Source organism: Rhinichthys klamathensis, unplaced genomic scaffold (assembly GCF_029890125.1).
Source record: "Rhinichthys klamathensis goyatoka isolate OS25496 unplaced genomic scaffold, OSU_Roscu_1.1 h1tg000115l_1, whole genome shotgun sequence".
NCBI lineage: Eukaryota > Metazoa > Chordata > Actinopteri > Cypriniformes > Leuciscidae > Rhinichthys > Rhinichthys klamathensis.
In genome coordinates this window covers 815,802-837,644 of record NW_026606652.1, presented here as the reverse complement: position 1 = coordinate 837,644, position 21,843 = coordinate 815,802, and the positions used below count along the sequence as shown (strand labels likewise).

The 21,843-nt window shown below is 43.0% G+C and overlaps 1 protein-coding gene across 1 annotated transcript in view; it reads right to left on the bottom strand.

Annotated features, from left to right (window-relative positions):
• eys (eyes shut homolog) overlaps positions 1-21,843 on the bottom strand; it is a 323,611-nt gene that overhangs the window by 134,734 nt on the left and 167,034 nt on the right. The window contains exons 24-25 of the mRNA XM_056254896.1: positions 15,485-15,656; positions 12,296-12,374 (exon numbers count right to left, since the gene is read on the bottom strand). Coding sequence (XP_056110871.1) covers positions 12,296-12,374; positions 15,485-15,656 — 251 coding nt within the window. The remainder of the gene's footprint in view (positions 1-12,295; positions 12,375-15,484; positions 15,657-21,843) is intronic.

Genomic DNA, 21,843 nt, shown 5'->3' with positions numbered 1-21,843 from the left:
AGCAGAGACTGGCAGCTGCAATATTCCTTTACTATAAAGTCCTACTCTGCTGAGGCAGCGTGGAACTCCCAACCATTTCCTGATGTATGAACTTACCAACGCTTCCAGCTTCTCCACTGTTGTCAAAGAAACCTCGTACACGGTCAGTGGCCACAGCAACCTCGGCAGTAGACCAAACTGAAAGCACCAGAGTTTTAGTTTACCAGGTAGAGCACAGCTGTTTATGCTCTTCAACCCTTCCACTGCTTGTCGTCTAACTTCTCCCACCCGAACTGTGTCCTTTAGATCCCCATCGTACCATCTCCCAAGACTCTTCACTGGCTTCTCAGAAACTGTTGGTATTGCCTCACCATTAATGAAGAATGTTTTATCTACTACCTTTCCTTTAACTATCGAGATGCTCCTTGATTTAGAGGGCTTAAATTTCATTCGTGCCCATTCAATATTATCTGTTAACTTCCCCAATAACCGATTAGTGCAGGCTACTGTTGTAGTCATGGTTGTCATGTCATCCATGTATGCTCTGATTGGTGGTAGTCGCACCCCAGAAGCCAAGCGCTCTCCTCCTACTACCCATCTTGATGCCCTCATGATTACTTCCATCGCCATGGTAAAAGCCAGTGGAGAAATGGTGCATCCTGCCATTATTCCAACCTCTAGGCATTGCCATGCAGTGCTGAATTTTGGAGTTGAGAAACTGAATTGCAAATCTCCAAAATAGGCTTTCACTAAATTTGTTATTGACATTGGTACTCTGAAAAAATCAAATGCTGCCCAAAGAAGCTCATGTGGCACTGAACCATATGCATTAGCCAAATCCAGGAATGTCACATGGAGCTCCTTCCTCTCCTTTTTAGCTGACTGAATTCGTTGCCAGATAACATTGATGTGTTCTAAGCATCCTGAGAACCCTGGAATACCCGCTTTTTGAACTGAGGTGTCAATGAAGCCATTCTTTAACAGGTAGGTGGACAATCTCTGGGCAATAATGCTGAAGAAAATCTTACCCTCAACGTTTAATAGTGAAATAGGACGAAACTGACTGATGCTTGTAGCATCTTTTTCTTTAGGTATAAAGACTCCACCTGCTCTGCGCCATGCTCTAGGTACAACCTGTTTTTCCCATGCCACTTTTATCAATTTCCACAGAATTCGCAGAACTCCTGAAGCACTCTTGTACACTCTGTACGGAACTCCATTAGGCCCTGGAGATGATGAAGCCCTTGCCTTTCTCACAGCCTGCTCTACCTCTTTCCACTTAGGTGCACAGACCTCCATTTGGTATTCTGGTGGGTTGATAGGTGGTATGTCTGATGGAATTGACATAGGCTCATGCCTTTTTGCATCTGTATGCGTGTCCTCCAAATATCTCTCTAGCTCAATCCTAGATGTTTTTAAAGTGCCATTCTTCTCACTGGTGAATAACTTCTTTACGAATTTGAATGGGTCTTTATAGAAATTAGCCCTCGCACGTTCCTTCTTTTTGTAGCGTTTCCGTAGGCGCTCAGCTCTGCGTAATGTTGCCAGCTTATCTTTTATGGCCCTTTGTAAGAGATTGAGTCCCTCCTTCTGACTTTGTTCTGCTCTTTTCCATTGCTTCCTCAGCTGTCTCCTTTCTCTAACTAACCCTTCAATTTTCTGCTGCCGTCTAGACATTCCAGGAGTAGTTTGTACTTTTTCCTTCCTTTTTTCCACACCAAACCTCTCACTTCCACATGCGTAAATGATGTCCCCAAATTTATCCAGCTTCTTTTCAACTTTAACACTTAATTTCTAAGCAGCCAATCACATGGCGGCAACTCAGTGCATTTAGGCATGTAGACATGGTCAAGACAATCTCCTGCAGTTCAAACCGAGCATCAGTATGGGGAAGAAAGTTGATTTGAGTGACTTTGAACGTGGCATGATTGTTGGTGCCAGAAGGGCTGGTCTGAGTATTTCAGAAACTGCTAATCTACTGGGATTTTCACGCACAACCATCTCTAGGGTTTACAGAGAATGGTCCGAAAAAGAAAAAACATCCAGTGAGCGGCAGTTCTGTGGGCGGAAATGCCTTGTTGATGCCAGAGGTCAGAGGAGAATGGCCAGACTGGTTCGAGCTGATAGAAGGGCAACAGTGACTGAAATAACCACTCGTTACAACCGAGGTATGCAGCAAAGCATTTGTGAAGCCACAACACGCACAACCTTGAGGCAGATGGGCTACAACAGCAGAAGACTCCACCGGGTACCACTCATCTCCACTACAAATAGGAAAAAGAGGCTACAATTTGCAAGAGCTCACCAAAATTGAACAGTTGAAGACTGGAAAAATGTTGCCTGGTCTGATGAGTCTCGATTTCTGTTGAGACATTCAGATGTTAGAGTCAGAATTTGGCGTAAACAGAATGAGAACATGGAACCATCATGCCTTGTTACCACTGTGCAGGCTGGTGGTGGTGGTGTAATGGTGTGGGGGATGTTTTCCTGGCACACTTTAGGCCCCTTAGTGCCAATTGGGCATCGTTTAAATGCCACGGCCTACCTGAGCATTGTTTCTGACCATGTCCATCCCTTTATGGCCACCATGTACCCATCCTCTGATGGCTACTTCCACCATGTCACAAAGCTCTAATCATTTCAAATTGGTTTCTTGAACATGACAATGAGTTCACTGTACTAAAATGGCCTCCACAGTCACCAGATCTCAACCCAATAGAGAATCTTTGGGATGTGGTGGAACGGGAGATTCGCATCATGGATGTGCAGCCGACAAATCTGCGGCAACTGTGTGATGCCATCATGTCAATATGGACCAAACTCCCTGAGGAATGCTTCCAGCACCTTGTTGAATCTATGCCACGAAGAATTGAGGCAGTTCTGAAGGCAAAAGGGGGTCCAACCCGTTACTAGCATGGGGTACCTAATAAAGTGGCCGGTGAGTGTAAGTGGTCTTTGTACCATTAAAACATCCTTCAAGTTTCATAACTTAAAACGTCATCCTCATTACAAAGCATTTATTTAATCAAGCTCCAAAAACAGCTCTTGGGTGACCGATATTCGGTGATCTGTGACTTCACACAAGCAAATTCATTTGCATATGCCTGCCTCCAGAGCAAGATATTGATGAATACTTCCAGAGCAAGACATTGGATACATCATCCAAGGGCGTAGGTTTGGTCTAAGCTTTGGTGGGGACATCCCACCCCCACACCACCCCCTCGGTTTTTCAGCCAATCAAATGATGGCGTTTCTTGTACTGTCGTCCTGGCCGTCGGAATCGATCCAAATAGCAGCAGCAGGGTTTTTCCTGGCTAAAAAATAGGCGGAGGCGTTAAAATCCTGATCATGTATTTTAATAATAAGATAATTTAATTCGATTTTTCGTAGACCATCTTATAGCCTACTGTGTTTCCCACAATATTTTTGTGGGTGGAGCTCTTGGGGGGTCCGGGGGCATGCCCCCCCAGGAAGAAAATTTTGTACATTTTAAAGATAAATTCATTAATCTGGTGCACTTTGAGTCACCCGAATCCGCTGTTAAAAATAATCCACCCGCCCGAACCTATGATATTCTTTGATTTAGATATCTGTATCTGATCATCACATTACAATTATTCAAATTCTCAGTGTAAAGCATGATAATATGGTAAAATATCACACTGAAGTAGGCTGATTTAAAATTAACATTTATTTAAATTTAAAGTTCTTCTTTGGGCAAAATTACATTTCCTTAATAGCCTAAACAGAGGCTTTACTCCCTTCAAACTAAAATTGTCAATGTTTCATTACATCACTGTTGGCAAACACTCTGCCAGCAGCCATTTCACCCTGTAGCCCAAGACTGGTTGCCCACTAAAGCTAAGCAGGGCTGAGCCTGGTTAGTACCTGGATGGGAGAGCTTCTGAGAAAACCAGGTTGCTGCTGGAAGAGGTGTTAGTGAGGCCAGCAGGGGGCTCTCACCCTGTGGTCTGTGTGGGTCCTAACGCCTCAGTATGGTAATGAGGACTGTTAATTGAGCACTGTACTCGGATGAGACGTTAAACCGAGGTCCTGACTCTCTGTGGTCACAAAAAATCCCAGGATGTCTTTCGAAAGAGTAGGGGTGTAACCCCGGCATCCTGGCCAAATTTGCCCAGTGGCCTCTGTCCATCATGGCCTCCTAATCATCCCCATGTATATATATACCAATTGGCTTCATCACTCTGTCTCCTCTCCACCAATAAGCTGGTGTGTGGTGGGCGTTCTGGCGCAATATGGCTGCCGTCGCATCATCCAGGTGGATGCTGCACATTGGTGGTGGTTGAGGAGATTCCCACTTCTATGTGAAGCGCTTTGAGTGTCCAGAAAAGCGCTATATAAATGTGATGAATTATTATTATTATTATCAGAATAATTTTTTTTACCTTTATAATAAGGCATTTTTCCTCTAATTTTATGTATGCTCCATCTTTTATTTAAAATATTCTTAAATTTGATGAATACATTAAATCAGAATAATAAGACACTAGGCTGTTACCAATCAAATTAAATAATTTACATTGAAAAATTACAACTGTATTAAATACCCTGATATGTTTTCCTTGATTAATTTTCAACAATGTAATTCTCTTTAGGGAAAACCAAAGTAAAAGAGTGACGCTCGTTCATTGCGTTTTACTGTGATGTGTGTTCCATGTCTTCATTAAAATCAACACATTATAATGATTTATCTGTCATCCACCCTCGATTAATTTGAATGTAATGTTTTTATTACTTGGCCCGCCCGACCCGCGGATTATGATCTGCGCAGCACTATCGGCAAACTATACGGTTTGAGAATGGACATAGGCCAGGATCGCAACAGAACCGTCACGGTGGAAAAAGTGTATCGAGCATGTAACTGTCTATCCGAGTTTTGTCTTGAGCCGGAGGCAGCACAAAAATTGAGCGAGGCGGCCGCCTCGTAATTCTATATGCAGGAAAAACCCTGAAAGGAGTTTGCTAAAATATTGGTGGGGACAATTTTGTCATCTTAAAATATTGGTTGGGACTAGTACCTAGCGTCTAAAAACTTTATTAACATTATAAGTAAACCTCAAGGAACATATTCAAATAGTTTAAAAAGTCCCCCTTTAAATTGATGGCTCAAAAGAAAATATTGAGAAGGCACTTCTCTGGTTATTCACTGGACTACTAAAAAATGTATGTAACTCACTCATCAGTAGTATACAGCCCTTTGAGTAGAATGTCTTTGAGTAGAGTTTTGTATTAACTTCCTATTTTTATTGTCCAAAAGTTCTGCAGTATGGCTCAAGAGACGCTGTGTTTTGTTATTCACCAACCATACGGGAGAGAAATGACAATAAACTAACTTGATTTGACAAGATTTATCCAGCTGGGATAATGCCTGCACACACACCACAAATGGCAGCACAACCTAACCACTCCATTTGATTGTTAAGGCTACTGAAAGTTTAACACAAATCAACCCATTTTTAGGAAAAAAAGGCACAGACAGCCACTTGTGGCAGTGCTTGACGTCAAAAAGTTTCTGTCAATAGTGGGTCTAGTGATACTCAGCTTTTACCACAGAAAAGTATGTGTCAGAGCTCTTGTTCACAGACTCCAGTTCGTACTTGTGTGTTGCTATAGTCTGTCCTAACAGTTCCCTGTCTCCAGAATGAAATGTGGCGGCCACGTCTCAGAAACTCACTGTCACTGTTAAACCTTGAACTTTGATTTCATTGCAGCCTAGGGACTCTTTAGATAGACACGGCCCTCTCCATCTGGTATAATGTGCGTATTCATTTTTGATTTATGATTCTATGAATGAATGCACCATGCTTTACAGTCTCAAAACAGTTTGTATTTCTGCATATCTACATTCTGTTTCTTGGCTTTCATATGCTAAATAACTTTCAGCTGAAGATTTTCAAATAAATTTGCATTTCCTGAAGGAACTACCAGTGCTGATAAGGCAAGGAGTGAGTAGTGTGCAAACTTTTAGGTTTTGTCATTGTTATGACACTCACTTTCTGTCCACTGTTTATGAGAATATACATACGAGGATGGTGATATGGTTAAATAGAAGATGCAAAAAATGGCAATCATTATTCACTATGCACATACATTTAAGACGACCAATAGGAATTCAAATGATGTCACCACTGTTGGTTACATAATGTATGGTGAACATTCTGTCAATGTAATAAAAGAGAATCTCAAATTTAAGAACGGTTATTATCAGATTTTAATTAGGCTGTTAAATCATTTATAACATTTTCTATTTGTTTTGGGCTTTACATATACTATTTATGAAATCAACTTTATATAGAACAAAACAATCAAAAATTATACATATATATATATTAGGGGTGTAAAGATACACGTATTCGTATTGAACCGTTCGGTACGAGGCTTTCGGTTCGGTATGCAATACGCATTACAAACCGAACGATTCGTTGGACAATTTTTCCTGCCGACCAAAAACCACCACAGCGTTGCGCAGCATCAAATGGCAAACGTAATGAAAGCGGAACGAAACTCATCAGAAACTCAAGCACATTTTGTGCTTCACGGACCGTTTATCAGTTTGGACCAATATCAGTGCAGCGCGAGCCGATCTTGATCAAGCGACACTGTCACTACACAGCGCTGAGAAATCCAGTGAAGAAAGCATTTGAATTCAACACTGAAGTAATAACATCGCTGCGAGATCTAGTGAGAAGCGTTCAAATGTCTCCGTTATTAACGGGTCAAACAGCACTGACGTGGAAACATTGTTCCATGAATGAACTAGTTATAGGCCGTGGACTTACCACAGATCAGCAACATTCACCATGGATTTACTGTAGTAACACTCAGTATAACCATGGAAGTTTGGCAGAAATAGTAAAATGCTTTCAAGTATATCACACATCTTTTTCCAGCACTTCAAAACTCAAATATTATGTTTTAACAAATATTATACATTATTTGCTCATCCTTCAAAGATTACCCCCATTTATAAAACTAAAAGTTTCAAGATGTAGGAAAATGTCTCGGTTACGTGTGGTAACCCTCGTTCCCCGAGGAGGGAACGGAGACGTCTCGTCGGAGGAGTTTCCAACGAATTGGGATCACGCTAGGGAGACCAATTGTCTTCGAGTGAACTATAACGAGCCAATGAACATTGGCATGCAGGACTTGCATTCCGCGCCCCGCCTGCCAGTGCGGGTATAAAGCGGAAGCGAGCGCACACACAAATGCTTTTCGCTGAGGAGCCGGACGGTGTCCAGTCCTCCGCGAAGGTACAGCAAGCATGGCGACGGGACGAGACGTCTCCATTCCCTCCTAAGGGAACGAGGGTTACCATACATAACCGAGACCTTCCCTTTCGTTCGGGAACTCCTACGTCTCGTCGGAGGAGTTTCCAACGATTTGGGATCCCTAATAAAACGCCATGGTGCTGGCCCCTTCCAGCGCCCAGCTTAGCTTGCCGCCAAAGCAGTTTCTTAGTTTTCTTTACGGCGGGAGCTAGCTAGAAAGAATCACACTGCTGTTCCGCAAGACCCGCTCAGTGGATTTGGATAACACTGGGGAAGCGTGCCCAACCCGTAGGAGGGAACGCTGCGGAGCCCCTGCCCGCCCGAAGGGAGGCACTGGAATACACATATGTACTAACCCGTGGGGTAGTGAAACATATGGCAGTCCCTGAGGTAGTCCCAGCCCGAGGGGCGGGAGTGACTCAGCAGGGACGACAGAACAGGTCTGTCGAGGGAAAGACACGGAGCTAACCCGGAGGGTAGCTGGAACGTGGAAAAAATGGGTCGCTGTAGGGACCACTGTAAGGCCACCCAGTCTAATAACAACTCTATGAGAGGTAATAGACCTGGGACCGCCTGATGCTGGACGGGTGATGGAGGAACTCACAAGGTTAAGCGAATGTTGGGGAACCAACGGAGCAAAAAGACGCACGTATCCGGCCCATGGGGCGGGAATGGCGTAGCTAGGCGACATTACCTAATTCCTTGCGCTACTGGCCGTAGCGAGTACGCGGGAGGAAACAGGTTCAATACGGAGGCTATAAAATCTTGCGAACGTGTTAGGTGTCGCCCAGCCCGCAGCTCTACAGATGTCTGTCAGCGAGGCGTCTTGCGCCAGCGCCCAGGAGGGGGCGACACTCCTAGTGAAGTGTGCCGTCAACCTAGGTGGGCAAGGCACGCCCTGGGACTCATAAGCCCGGACGATAGCATCCACTAACGCAGAGCGTGGACAGGAGAGAGGAAAGCTAGGGCTGGGTCTGTCTCCTCAGGGGACAGCGCTTGCAGGTTCACTACCTGATCTACAAACGGAGTGGTAGGAACCTTGGGCACATATCGTGAGAAAGACCCGGTCCGAACTCCAGGCACGATTCGTCGACTGAAAATGCCTGCAGATCCTCTACCCTCTTGAAAGAAGCCAAAGCCAACAGGAGAGCTGTCTTCATAGACAGGATATTTAACTCAACTGTAGGTAAGGGCTCAAAAGGGGGCCTCTGGAGTGCTCTGAGCACTAGAGTTAAGTCCCAAGAGGGTACGGGGTGCGGATTACGAGGTGGATTTAGCCTCCTGGCACCCTTACGGAATCTGATGACCAGGTCATGCTTTCCTAATGACTTACCTTCTACTGCATCGTGATGAGCGGCTATTGTGGCAACATACACTTTGAGGGTGGAGGGAGACAGCCTTTGCTCCAACCCATCTTGCAGGAAGGGAAGCACGACTCTGATTGGGAAAGTCCACAGGGTATTCCCGGCGGGAGGAACACCAATCGACGAACAGGTTCCACTTCAAGGCATAGAAGCGCCTCGTAGAGGGGGCTCTAGCGGAAGTGATGGTGTCTACCACAGCCTGTGGTAGGCCACCTAGAACCTCCGCGTCCCGTCCAGGGACCAGACATGGAGTCTCCAGAGGTCTGTGGCAGTTGAGCACTGACTGGACGCGCTCCTCTGTGAGCAGTCATCCCGTCCTCTGGGTCGCCCGTCTCAGGGTCACTTACCTCTACTCTTACCGGGGGGCTTCGACGAACTCCGAGCGGGCTGGGCACCTCTCTTGCGGCCGGCACCCTGCTGCTTAGCTGGCTGCTGCTTAGGCTGGGCAGGGGCGGCGGCAGAAGGGCGCCCTCGGCGACGAGCAGCCGGGGGCGCAGCCGACTCCGGAGCATGATGTGCTTAATGACCTCCGACTGCTTCTGGGCGGCGGAGAACTGTTGGGCGTAGCTCTCCACTGCGTCGCCAAAGAGGCCACCCTGGGATATGGGGGAGTTCAGGAACCTACTCTTGTCCGACTCACTCATATCAGCCAGGGTGAGCCACAGGTGTCGCACCAAGAGTGGACATCGCCCGGCCCAGGGTCGGTACCACTCTCCTGCATGTCACAGAGCGCCTTGGCCTGGTGGACCTGGAGGAGCACCATGGCATGCAGGACAGAAGCAGCTTCTCCACACGCACTCAGTCAGTCAGACTGGAAGAGAACCTACATGCGCGGGAGGGGAGCGAAGGGTTACCCCGCCAGGTGGACGCAGTCATGGGACACAATTGCATCACCACAGACCGTTCCACTGGGGGGATGCCTTCGTATCCCTTCACTGCCCCGCCATCGAGAGTGGTGAAGGAGGAGGAGGGAGTCGACCTGTGTCTGGCCGCCAGAGGGGCCGCCCACAATCTCGTCACCTCCTCATGCACCTCCGGAAAGAAAGGAACCGGGGCGGAGCGCTCAGCACGGGCTGCCCAGAGAAACCAATTGTCGAGCCGAGAAGGTTCGGGACAGGGTGGAGGGTTCCACACGAGCCCAACACTTTCGGCCGCCCGGGCAAGCATAGCAGTCATTTCCGGATCTGGCTCGGACAACACTACCACACCCGAAGGGGGCAGCGCAGCCGAGTCGTCATCCCCAGAAGATGACCGCTCTCCCTCCGATGCAGCGATCGACATCTGGTCCTCAGGAGGTGCCCTGAAGGAAACGACTGGGACCACACAAGATGGCCCCGCGCGCTCGTCCAGGGGCTCCAATGGCAGCGATGCAGAGGAGTGGGAAGCCCGCTGGGGTCTTTCACTTGGCGGGCCATTCCTCACTGTAACCCTCAGACCACCAATGGGATTAGCCGAAGTAGCCTTTTTCTGGAGTGAACCAGAAGAAGAACTAGATCGGGGAATCTCCAAAGGGACTCCCCCTCGTTTGAGGGTTCGCAGTCTCAGCACCACGACGGTCATGTTCCCACAGTGAGAACATGACTCGTTCACGAACGCTGCCTCAGCGTGCACGAGGCCCAAGCACGAGAGGCAGTGATCATGACCATCAGCTGGAGGCAGAAGCTGACCGCATCCAGAAACACATGGGTGAAACGTCATCCTGAAAAGGACACAATCTTCACCCGTGTTGCTCTTTCCACAGAAAAACGCTCTCTTATTGTGCTGAAGCACACAGGGATGAACACGGCAACACAGCGGGAAAACTGCAAGCCCGCTGTGTGCACTCAACCGAATACCAGCTGTGACAACAGCTCTTTGAAAAAAAGCAGATCGCGTGAAGCAACAGGTGGCACCCGGGAGATCGCGAAGATCGCTGAAGCGCCCTCACACCAACACAGAGAGGTCTCGAGGAAACAGCAGACTCGTTGAGTGTGAAGACAATCGCAATCTTGAAGCTCATCCACTCAGGGGACACAACCGAAGCAAAAAGCATATGTGTGTGCGCTCGCTTTCGCTTTATACCCGCACTGGCAGGCGGGCCGCGGAATGCAGTGTTAATTTTGACAGCAAATTTTGATTTAGTTTTAGTCTTAGTCTTTTGACTAAAATGCCATTTGGTTTTAGTCATATTTTAGTCATCTGAATTGTTTTAGTTTTAGTCTAGTTTTAGTCGACGAAATACAATAAGATTTTAGTCGACTAAATCTACAGTAGATTTAGTCGACTAAAATCGAATGGGTTTAGTTAAATTGTGCATTAATTTAGAATTTATCTAAAATGTATCTAATTTATCTAAAATGTATCTAAAATTTCCAAACCCATTATATATTCCCCTAGAAAACATATATTAACCTGTTAATATGAATAGAATATGAATGACATAAAATAATATCTTAAAATTAAATAAAAACACTTCTAAAGTAGAACAGTCTTTTTTTCTTCTTAATTCAATGGATGATTATGATGATATTTAGCAGACATATTTATTTGTATAAATTAAATATTATTAAATCTTATTAAATATATTAAAGAGCAGTGAATGCTTTTCACTTTTTATTATTTTGTTTGATTAATATTAAGTGTACAGACGGCATTAGGTTTATTACGCACTGTCACTTTAAGACCGAGTGTGCAGATCCAATTGCACTGATGCACATCCGATATTCTCACAACTGTACGTTCTGTATAGACATAAACGACTGTGTTTACGTGAATACTTTCCGAAACGGACATTTAGACGTGTGTATTTGTCCATTCAGACGCGAAATAGAGCTCAATTCAGTCCTCGCGCGCTGTATAGCTGTCTATGGGGCTGCACGCTTCGGGTCGGGTCGGGTCGGGTGTGTGTGTGCGCACAGAAAAACATACCGAATAAAGCTCTCTTTCGCGTCGTCACTCTTATTTAGATCTATCCATATGTTTGATCTTCTCTTTCTTCCAGACGTTTACATTTTTGAACGATTTATGAGACATGCATCAAGCGCATGCCAATTCCAGTCCCGCCTGTAGATCAGCACGTTATTCAAATGTGAGCATCTTCCACAAACGCAAATCAGTTCTGAATGGATCTCTTTCCAATCGTCCCTCCCTAACATTTTCGTCTAGTTTTTATTCGTTGACGAAAATGTCAATACATTTCGTCATAGTTGTCGTCATTTAAAACTGGTTTTTATTTAGTTATCGTCTTGTTTTCGTCTGTGAAAAAATGTCGTTGACGAAAATAATGACGAAAATTATTCGTCAACGAAATTAACACTGGCGGAATGCAAGTCCTGCATGCCAATGTTCATTGACTCGTTTTAGTTGACTCGAAGGCAATTGGTCTCCCTAGCGTGATCCCAATTCATTGGAAACTCCTCCAACGAGACGTAGGAGTTCCCGAACGAAAGGAAACTCACATTTATTTAAAAATAATTTTTCTTTTAATAAATAGGAAATTTCTCTGCCATTTCTTTCTTTTTGCTGTATCGAAAATGTACCGAACCGTGACACCACTGTATCGTATCGAATTAACCGAATCGTGAATTTTGAGAACCGTTACACCCTTAATATATATATATATATATATATACAGTATATACACAGACATGCTCACATATAGACACATATAAACAACATGCTCACATTAATGTTGATCTCGCATCTGTGACCGGTCCATCCAACCTCACATTGACAGATGTATGCATCTATTTCATCCAGGCAACTGCAATATAAAAAGAGATTATGGGCTCTGACGTGCAAAATCTGCATTCATAATTTGTGATTTATGAGAGATGTACATATCAATGAAGCTACCACATTTACCTGCAAAGTGATTTCTGACAGAGGCTTTACAGTATATACACACACGCACCAGAACGACAGGACTAATAAAACAGTAAGCTTGTATAAATTTTCATAAGTGAGGGTCTTGTAAATAATATATGGTCAATTTATATGATAAATGTTAGAAAGTCATGTTGTATGGCACTGCAGCTCTCACACTTCTGCTGTCTTGATAAAGTCACATTGATGGTTAATTAATGTGCAAGTGCAACATTTACTAGGCTGTGATTAAACAGCTCATTTCGCGGTTCAACAGCAAATGTCAGGTGACAACCCATATTTTGTATCCATCCTAAAAACTCATAATCAATATAATGGCATTGTAAAGTTTAAAGATGTGTCTATTTATAAACCTATGCCAACACATTCTCATCCCAAGGCATCATCTAACTGACACTTTTGACCATGCGTCAACATGCTGACGCACATGGTACCCCTTAAACGTCAATATGAGACGCTCATCCTCGGGCGTCATCTAACTGACGCTTTTGACCATGCGTCTAAATCCGACGCACATGGCACCCTTTAGCGTCAGTTAGATGACGCTTCCATTATGGGTAGGTTTAGGTCTGGGGTAGGGTTAGGGTTAGACCACTAGGAGGCGTGTCTCATATTGACGCTTAAGGGGTACCATGTGCGTCGGCATGTTGACGCATGGTCAAAAGCGTCAGTTAGATGACGCCTTGGGATGAGAATGGGCTGCCTATGCATGTTTATCTGCATGAACTGTGTCCCCTTTTTCTTTGTAGATTTTATTGGGCTCAACAATGAGGATAGTCCAGGGCCGGTGTGAGAGTGTTTTGACAAGCCAGCACAGACGTTTATTGATCAGATATATGTTTTTTTATGCTTATATATATATATATATATATATACAGTATATACTGCCTGGCCCAAAAAAAGGTCGCTGTTTAGATTTAAATGGGAAATACTTAAGAGTCTATGATTGGATCATTATTGCTGTGATTATTTAGCCTGGATGCCAGCCCGAACCCCGCCCACAACATTTTTTGATCGGGAAGTTCGGTCTGGACTCGCTCCATTGAGGAGTAATTATGATCGGTTCAGAAATCGTTGGGCCAATCAAATTGCCAGGGCGGGCTTTATACGATGATGGACAGATGATCTGCAGGGACGTAATCCTCACGTTATCAAAGAGCGCTTGGGTTGAACTGGTTTCCCTCACAGATGACTGCCGCTGGAGAACTGAGATGTAGAGATTCCGCTATCGCGTCCGTTGTAAAAGAAATCGACAGCGCATTCATTTTAAAAGACGAACATAGAACTGCAATCAACGCATTTGTCGATCGGAAAGATGTGTTTGCCGTCCTTCCTATGGGATTCGGCAAAAGTTTAATTTATCAGCTGGCTCCGATGGTAACTAAGAAGATGGGACGCAATGAAAACCCTGTGGTCGTTGTGGTTTCTCCTTTGGTCGCACTCATAGAGGGCCAAGTAAAAGAAGCAACACTCGTTATTTTACTTCTTCCAGCGTGCGTGCATTTGAGTTTTGTAGTTGACAACTGTGCTATGCAAAGTAGTTGACTTACTGCGTTGCTCTCATTGGTTGTAGGTCTATCCAATTGAGTGCAGAGTTTTTTTTTTTTTTCTGGTTCGGTTAAGACACGCCTCATAATCAAAGCCCTATGAAGCAGTATCAGACTCACATTCTGACTAGAATATGAGTATGACGAAGTCAGGCTAGTGATTATTATGTTTCTAGCATGTTATATGTTTGGCAACAGTTCTTCTAGCCCTAATTGATGGAGTGTGTAACTTTTCATTTCTTAAACAATCATGTTGGAAGACACACCATGGCCATATTCCAGGATGACAAAGCCAAGATTCATCAGGCTCAAATTTTGAAAGAATGGTTGGGAGGGAGCATGAAGAATCATTTTCGCAAATGAATCTTATCGTATCTAAGTATCTAATAAGATAAGATTAGTCTATTAGATACGTATCTAATCTTATCGCAATGCTCTTGAGTCCAGACCTTAAATTTATTGAAAGTTTTTGGGATGTGCTGAAGGAGACTTTACAGAGGACCAAAAATTGATGCACCTCGTGATGGAAATAAATGTTGTGATGTTATTATTTCCATCAAGAGGTGCATCAGTTTTTGGTCAAGACCTTGTGTGAAAATTATTCTTCATGCTCCCTCCCAACCATTCTTTCACAATTTGAGTCTGATGAATCCTGACATTGTCATCCTGGAACATGGCCATGATGTGTCTTCCTACATGGTTGTTTAGGAAATGAAAAGCTACACACTCCATCAATTAGGGTTAGACTAACTGTTCCCAAACATATAACATGCTAGAAACATAACAATCACAGCAATAATGATCCAATCATAGACTCTTTAGCATTTGCCTACTTAAATCCAAACAGTATTTTAGCAGGCATCAGTATGTTAAAATATCTAAAAATCACATCAGCTTTTTTTTGCATAGGTGTGTTTGACTTTATTGTTTATATTTGTCATGGAGTTATATTATAGCTGAACTTCCAGGAATATATATATTTTTTTTAAATAATTTTTAAATTCTGATTCAATCTGGACAGTAAAAAAAAAACTCTTTATTGTTGAGGCCTGTTATAATCCCTTTTACTACCGTAACACATTGTACACTTTAAAATAACACATCTGAGATGTTTCCCAGGTATGGTTCCCAAGGGAAAAATCTGTTCTACCCAAACTGTGACTATTTAAGGCATTAGTACTTTATATAAAATCAAATTATTACTGTAACTTGGTTAGTGCGAGAAACAGCTGGTAATGACTAATTATGTTGTGTTTACGGAGTAGCAGACTGCCAAACAGTTAATTGAGAGTGAGCTGGCAAGAAGGATTGCGAGCACATTTAGTTTTTTAAAAGACTCAGAGGAACCTTCTCTTTCAGAATGGCCGTGATAGCCGTTTACAAAGCTCTCAATCACCGAGCTTGAAATTCACATTGTTACAGCTCAGCAAGGTTAATGTACCTCCCATGAACACAGGGGTTGGATGAGCACTCATCAATGTTTCTCTCACAGTGATAGCCCATGAAACCTCTGGAGCACACACACTGGTATCCATTAAGACCGTCGATGCACCTCCCGTTGTTTCGGCATGGATTGGATTTGCACTCATCAACGTTCAGCTCGCACCATTTACCTTTGGGGAGAACAAAATCAAAGCCATATAAATACATTACATTTAGTATTTAGAAATTCTTGGAAATCAATGTGATTTATTTATTTAATGGCATGTCGGAAATCAAGGTGAAAAAGAAAATGCATGAAAAGGGTAGTCGTATATGAATGACATGTTTTTGCAAAACCCAAATTGAACTGCTGAAACCCCCATGTTTTATTGTTGCAATACAGATAAGGCTTTAAAAAAGTTAATAAAACCTTTAATAAGGATAAAATGCACATTTATAAAGAGTGCTCTATTAACCTTTAAATTAACTAGCAGGAATGTTCAAAATTATATTTCAGATCCAAAATTCAAGTTTTTTGTGAGACATTCAAGGACCTTGACATTGATAGCACTGCGTTCCACCCATAGACTGTAAAAAAAGATGGACGACGCCCCTTCGCTCTTTTCCATTGGAGAGAACTGAAGCCGCCAGAGTCCCGATATGGCGCTGACATATTGGAACTTGAGTCTGCGCAGTAGCGTTTTCGGGACCAGTCATGCGCAGTCGTGAGCAGGAAGTAAAGCCGCGAAATCAAGACCCCGCCCTCGCGCTCGTTGAATCAATCGCAAGCACACGCCCTGCACTTTTCTTAAGTGGCCTTGTCTGCTCCATTCCTCTCCAATGATGTCTGCTGTTTGCAGTACCTCGTTAAAATAAGGTAAATACAACTACTAACCACATAGTCAACATTATGAAAAAAAGTCTGTTAGTACTTCAGTGACTACTTCACACAGAGAACCTGTCAATCACAGCTGTCAATCATGATGTCACAGCACCGTTTTTATAGCATCAAATAACTAACTAAAAACGAACTTATTTTGAAAACAAACACTTGAAATTACATCAACGTGATAGAAACTATAGTAAATGACAGAAACTATCTTTTGAAAAAAGATATGTGAAGTGTAATTTAATTATTTAGTTGGTCTCACGTCCCGTTGAATAACACGGGGAGGCGGGGCTTATGAGCTATACTAGGACCGGTCACCGGGGGGCGATCGAGACGTTTTGGCTTCACTTTTGAGGGCTTGTGCGGCACGCTTGGTTCCACCAGTCGAGCTACAGGAAAACCTTAGAAATGTATACAACAAAGTTTATATTTGTGTTTATATAGTATTTGGATATTTCTCCACATTTTTTTTTTATATACTCATGTTAAGGCATGTTTTTTTTCATACAATTTATGCTCTATTTCCAAGTCTTCTTGAGACACAAAAGTTTTGTGTGGAAAAACAGACCATGATTAAATTGCTATTCTCTAAAAATTTTCCCTCTAATTTTGTTCGTTTCAGTGGAGTGTTTTAGAGCCACTAATGGTCATTTAACCCAAAAAAACGCCATGGGTTTGTACTTAAATTTGCAGCCTATTTCTAATTTTGCTTTGTGACCAGATAACATAGGGTTCATTATTCTCTAACCTAGATTTATGACCAAGCTGAATGACGTAAAATCCACTACAAAAAGGTTCAGTAACAAACACCCTAATAGGCCATAATTTACCTGGAACAAAGCTGTAAATTCAATAAGTTGAGAAGAGCCAGTAAAATCTAGAGGCGAGTAAGACTCCGTAGACACCCTGGGACAGGTTGACAAATGACAGAGATAAAAACGAGAGCCAAAGAGATGCGATGCTAAAGAGCAGACAGCCATTATTCTTCCTCCCTGTAACTATACACAAACAAATGGAACCATTTCCAAAAGCCCCGAGACATCTAAATAAAGAGCAAAAGTGATCTCTTAAACATTATGAATCATATGCTGATATTACAGGAATGTAAACTTAATTCACGCTTGACTACACAAATAATTCAGTCACTTCGGGCAAAAGCGACGCCATCAGCCACAGTTCAGGTCATGCACTGACAATAAATTAAAGCTTTATTTCAATTACTCACGGCTCAAAATGCAGCCAGCTAGAAAACAAACATCTAGCTGTGGTGTTCCTCACTAAAGAAGTTTTCAACCTTTCTTAGTGCGGTTCTTCACGCTGAAGTGTTTTGGTGCGTCTCGAAGGCAACGTAGATAAATAAAAGGAACTTAAACATAACAACGAGGCAGATCATTAACATCTTTAATTAAAGTGTTTTTCCCAATTGCTCATTCATGGACCGTTGTTAATTCCCTTCACAGTGACCTCATGGTTAAGCCGTAATTAATTTATTTCCCTGCGGATAGTCATTCGCAAACACAACAAAGTGTCAGTGTATTGACTGGGTATGAATTAACTGTAAAAATCTTATTAACCCCAAAACACAAAGCGTGGTTTTTGATATTCAGTCATGACATGCTGTTTGTAGTCAGCCATCTCACTGCTTCGTATGACACTATTGACTAGATTGTGAGGAAGTGCACACCAGCCTTGCTTCATAGACAATGCATTTACACTGTCAGCGCTCCTAATGAGATTATACAAAACCCTCTTAATCGGCATTTCCTTGTCTGATTTGACAAATAATGTGCCGTCCTATCAGAATTTGTAGAATATGAGAAGCCAAGCAGGGGAGAGATTATAAAGCTGTTGGGTTAATCCTAATGTTGGCTTTCTTAAGGGTGCTCACTGTACTCATCTGAGAGGAGAGAAAAGACCATATAATCTTCTCCTCCACTCCTCAATTACTCCTCTCTGCAGGAACTTCTCAAACCCACAGCGACTTATCAGATTTTTATTCCAAGAGACCAAAAAAAGGGAAGAACTGAAGGAAAGCAAAGAAAGCCAGAGAAGGAAAAAAAACTGAAAATGAGAAATAAACTCCACAGAGAAGATGAAAAAAGAGAGAACAATGCTACATAATCAAATAGTAATAAAACAGACAGACATTGTTTGAACTTTCTTTGCCTTTTATTCATGGAAAGCTGCCTATCACAATGAAGAAGACACTTGCTAGATCCAAGCAAGATAGTATATAACGTAACTTGTCTGAACGAGGCACAACACACTCGAGCAACAGACCATTTCAATTTAAAAAATCATTTCGCTGCAGATCAGCCATAGAATCACGTCGGATGGCAGGATGCCGCATTTTGCCTTTTGTATCTTTGATTCCGCCTTCTCGAGAAGTTGCGATGCCGTTACATGTCTTATTAGGGCAAATATTTCCTCTGAGCCCCAGTTGGTTGAACCAATCCAGAATATATCCTCCAGCCTGAGCTCTCGGGGGATGCGTCCGATTCCTCAGATGAGCTCAGAGCTGAGAGGAAAGTAATGACTGGTGCAAGGCAGAGTGGGGCCTGATAATAAAAGAGGTTTCTGTGGGAATTAGGGCCTGTGTGTCAGGCTGAGCTCTCCCAGGAGTTTCTGTGCCTCTGAGATTTCCTTCCTTCCCCTTGGTAGGATGAGGATAAATTGATGATACAGTACAAAAGACAAATGAAATTAATCTTCAAGCTGACTGATAGCGATTGAGATTACACGTTTCTTTTTAAACAGCATTGATAAGTGGGCTAGCAGCGAAATGTCCTTAGTATTCTTAGGTGTTTGTATGTAAATTGAGGTTTGCACACATGTTTAAATAGGTCCTGAAACATACAACGTCTATGTATTGATGGTATCTGAAGCGTAAAGTCTTCAGAGAGGTGCAAATGTTTACAAATCTTTGTGAATAGTTTGATTTTATTGTATTTTTCCTAAAAGAAAATTATTAAATATGTTTAAAGACTGTTGAAACAATTGTTGGAACATTTCTCAAAGAGTCTAAAAACGATTAGTTCGAAGATTCTGTCTCTCTAATATAAGCCCTGCCTTTCCGAGAGCTACTCTGCTCTGATTGGCCAGATGGCCCAGTCTGTTGTGATTGGTCTACCGCTTACAGGGCGTGTCGGAAACAAAACTCCCAGTCGAATCGAGAACTACCAGTCGAACGCGGTGCTACGTGAGCTGAACTGACTTGGAATCTCATATGGTCCGTTGTTTCCTTAAGAAAGCACTGAGCGCATGAGAGCGCATTTTTTGGTAAAAATATTGAAAGTATGGGGCCCCTTCTTCCCTTGTAGTTAGTCACCCATATATTTTAATAAACAGATATAATTCATGCATTTCCATGTAATTAGATTTCACAAGCGTAATTCCTATCGACCAGCACGTAGCACGGCGTTCGTGGTTCGACTGGTCGAGACTGTTTTCCAAAGATGGCTCCTGCCTGTATACGTGAAGTGTACTGTCTTTATTAAGTATCTTCTTATTAAACTGTCTGTACACTTACAAAGTTCTCAATGCTTCGGTTTGCAGGTAGGGACCCTCATTATGCTACCGTGTTAGTGTGGGGCTATTTTGAGCTTTGTTAGGGGTATTAACTAGCGATTTTAATTTTTACTTACTCTATGCCCCATACTAGCGTTATAAGCTAATCTATGGTTCGAGCTAAAACTGGGTACATTCGATTATCATGAAAACACATCCCAGAGAACGGTCGACTCGGTGTTATTAACCCCTAGGGTCATTTTACGCCGGAATTGTCCATTAAGGGGATTCACCTAAAAATAATTCACTCACCCTCACGTTATTCCAAACCTGTATGAGTTTCTTTCTTCTGCTGAACAGAAAATAAGATATTTTGAGGAATGTCGGTAAACAAACAGTTGATGGACCCCATTGACTTCCATATTAAATATTTTTTTCCATACGGAATTCAATGGGGTCCATCAACTGTTACCATATTCTTCAAAATATCTTCTTTTGTGTTCAGCAGAAGGGTAAGATCAGGTAGAAATATATCCTTAAAGGGATACTTCACCTCTGGAAAGATGAATGTGTATTTAAAATGGGTCATTCATGTAGAAGAAATGAGCTTTCAGACCGAGAAAAGACAGAAAATGTATTTTTGGCTTATGTGGATGAAAGACAACAACTCCCAGAATGCACTTCCTTCGCTGCCCTAGGAGGCCACGCCTACCGGTAACAGAGCACAGTAGTTAAACAACAAGTCTAGGCTACTAGTGAGTCTCCGTGATGAGTCTGCCCGAAAATGTGTTTCAAGATCGCCCAAAATGTCCGGGATTCGGTTTTTGCGTTCTACAGTCGCCATTCATTATGGTTTAACGTTATTGTGGCGAGCAGGACGAGGCTAGGGCCGCGGCCCGCGGGAGAACTGCGCGAGGCCGGTGGCGTGATTACCGATGAGCGGCCGACACTTGTGAGACGCACGGGTCTCGTATCTCTCACGGAGGAGCGGGAATTTTCTTAGCAATGTTAAAACGCACATCAACCGATCACTTGTTTAGCGTTCATGTAAACACTACATTCAGATTCACCAATCGGAATGAATTCAGTCAGATTGAAACAAAAGGTGTGCATGTAAACAATGAATGGCGACTGCAGAAAGCAAAAGCTGAATCCCGGACATCGACGGCCGGACATGTCCGGGAAAAAGAGGATGGTAACCCCTACTACTCAGCTTTCTCCACAGAACAAGAGCCTGCTAGCTTAGCTTCCAAAAAATGATGGCTGACACTATGTGTACATTCTGTAAGTGAGATCCCACCCTCTATGGGCGGGGTGAGAACATGCGGGACAGCCCCTACTACTGACTGTAGTCTTTAGCCTCTGGCCAAAAAATCCTCCGATGACGCAAAATGATGATTTTTGCATCATCGGAGGATTTTTTCCAGACAAAAAATACATAAATCTCTCGTCTCAGGGGGATATGAGGGTCGAAAGCATGGTAATTCGAAAATACTACAGGTTTTCTACTAATACAAAGCTTAATGCTAAATCCTGAAGTATCCCTTTAAGGGAACAGTTTACAGCATATTGGGAGTGCAAACAACTTTACTTTTATTAGTCTCATCTGGATTTCATTTATAAGTAAACTTGGCATTTAAAAATGTTTAATCGTTTTTAATGCCCCATCATTTACTAATAGACAAGAGCCTGGATATAGATTTCTGAGTATTAAACTTACTCACCTGTAAGTTCAGTTCTAAATGAATAAGGATGAGATCACCCAGGCGAAATAGGAAAATAGAGGAGACAAGGAAGTACTTGATTTAAATGCAGAGGATGAGGAGGAGGTGTTTTGTAAACTCAAGGTGAATCTGTGCATGCAGGAGTGTGTACAGATATTGGTGGGAGTGTGCAATCTAATTAAAGTGGTAAATGTGCTGAGGAGCTATTTGTGTGTTCTTTTCAAAGAAAATCTGTCAGGCTGGGGGAACGTAGCCCGT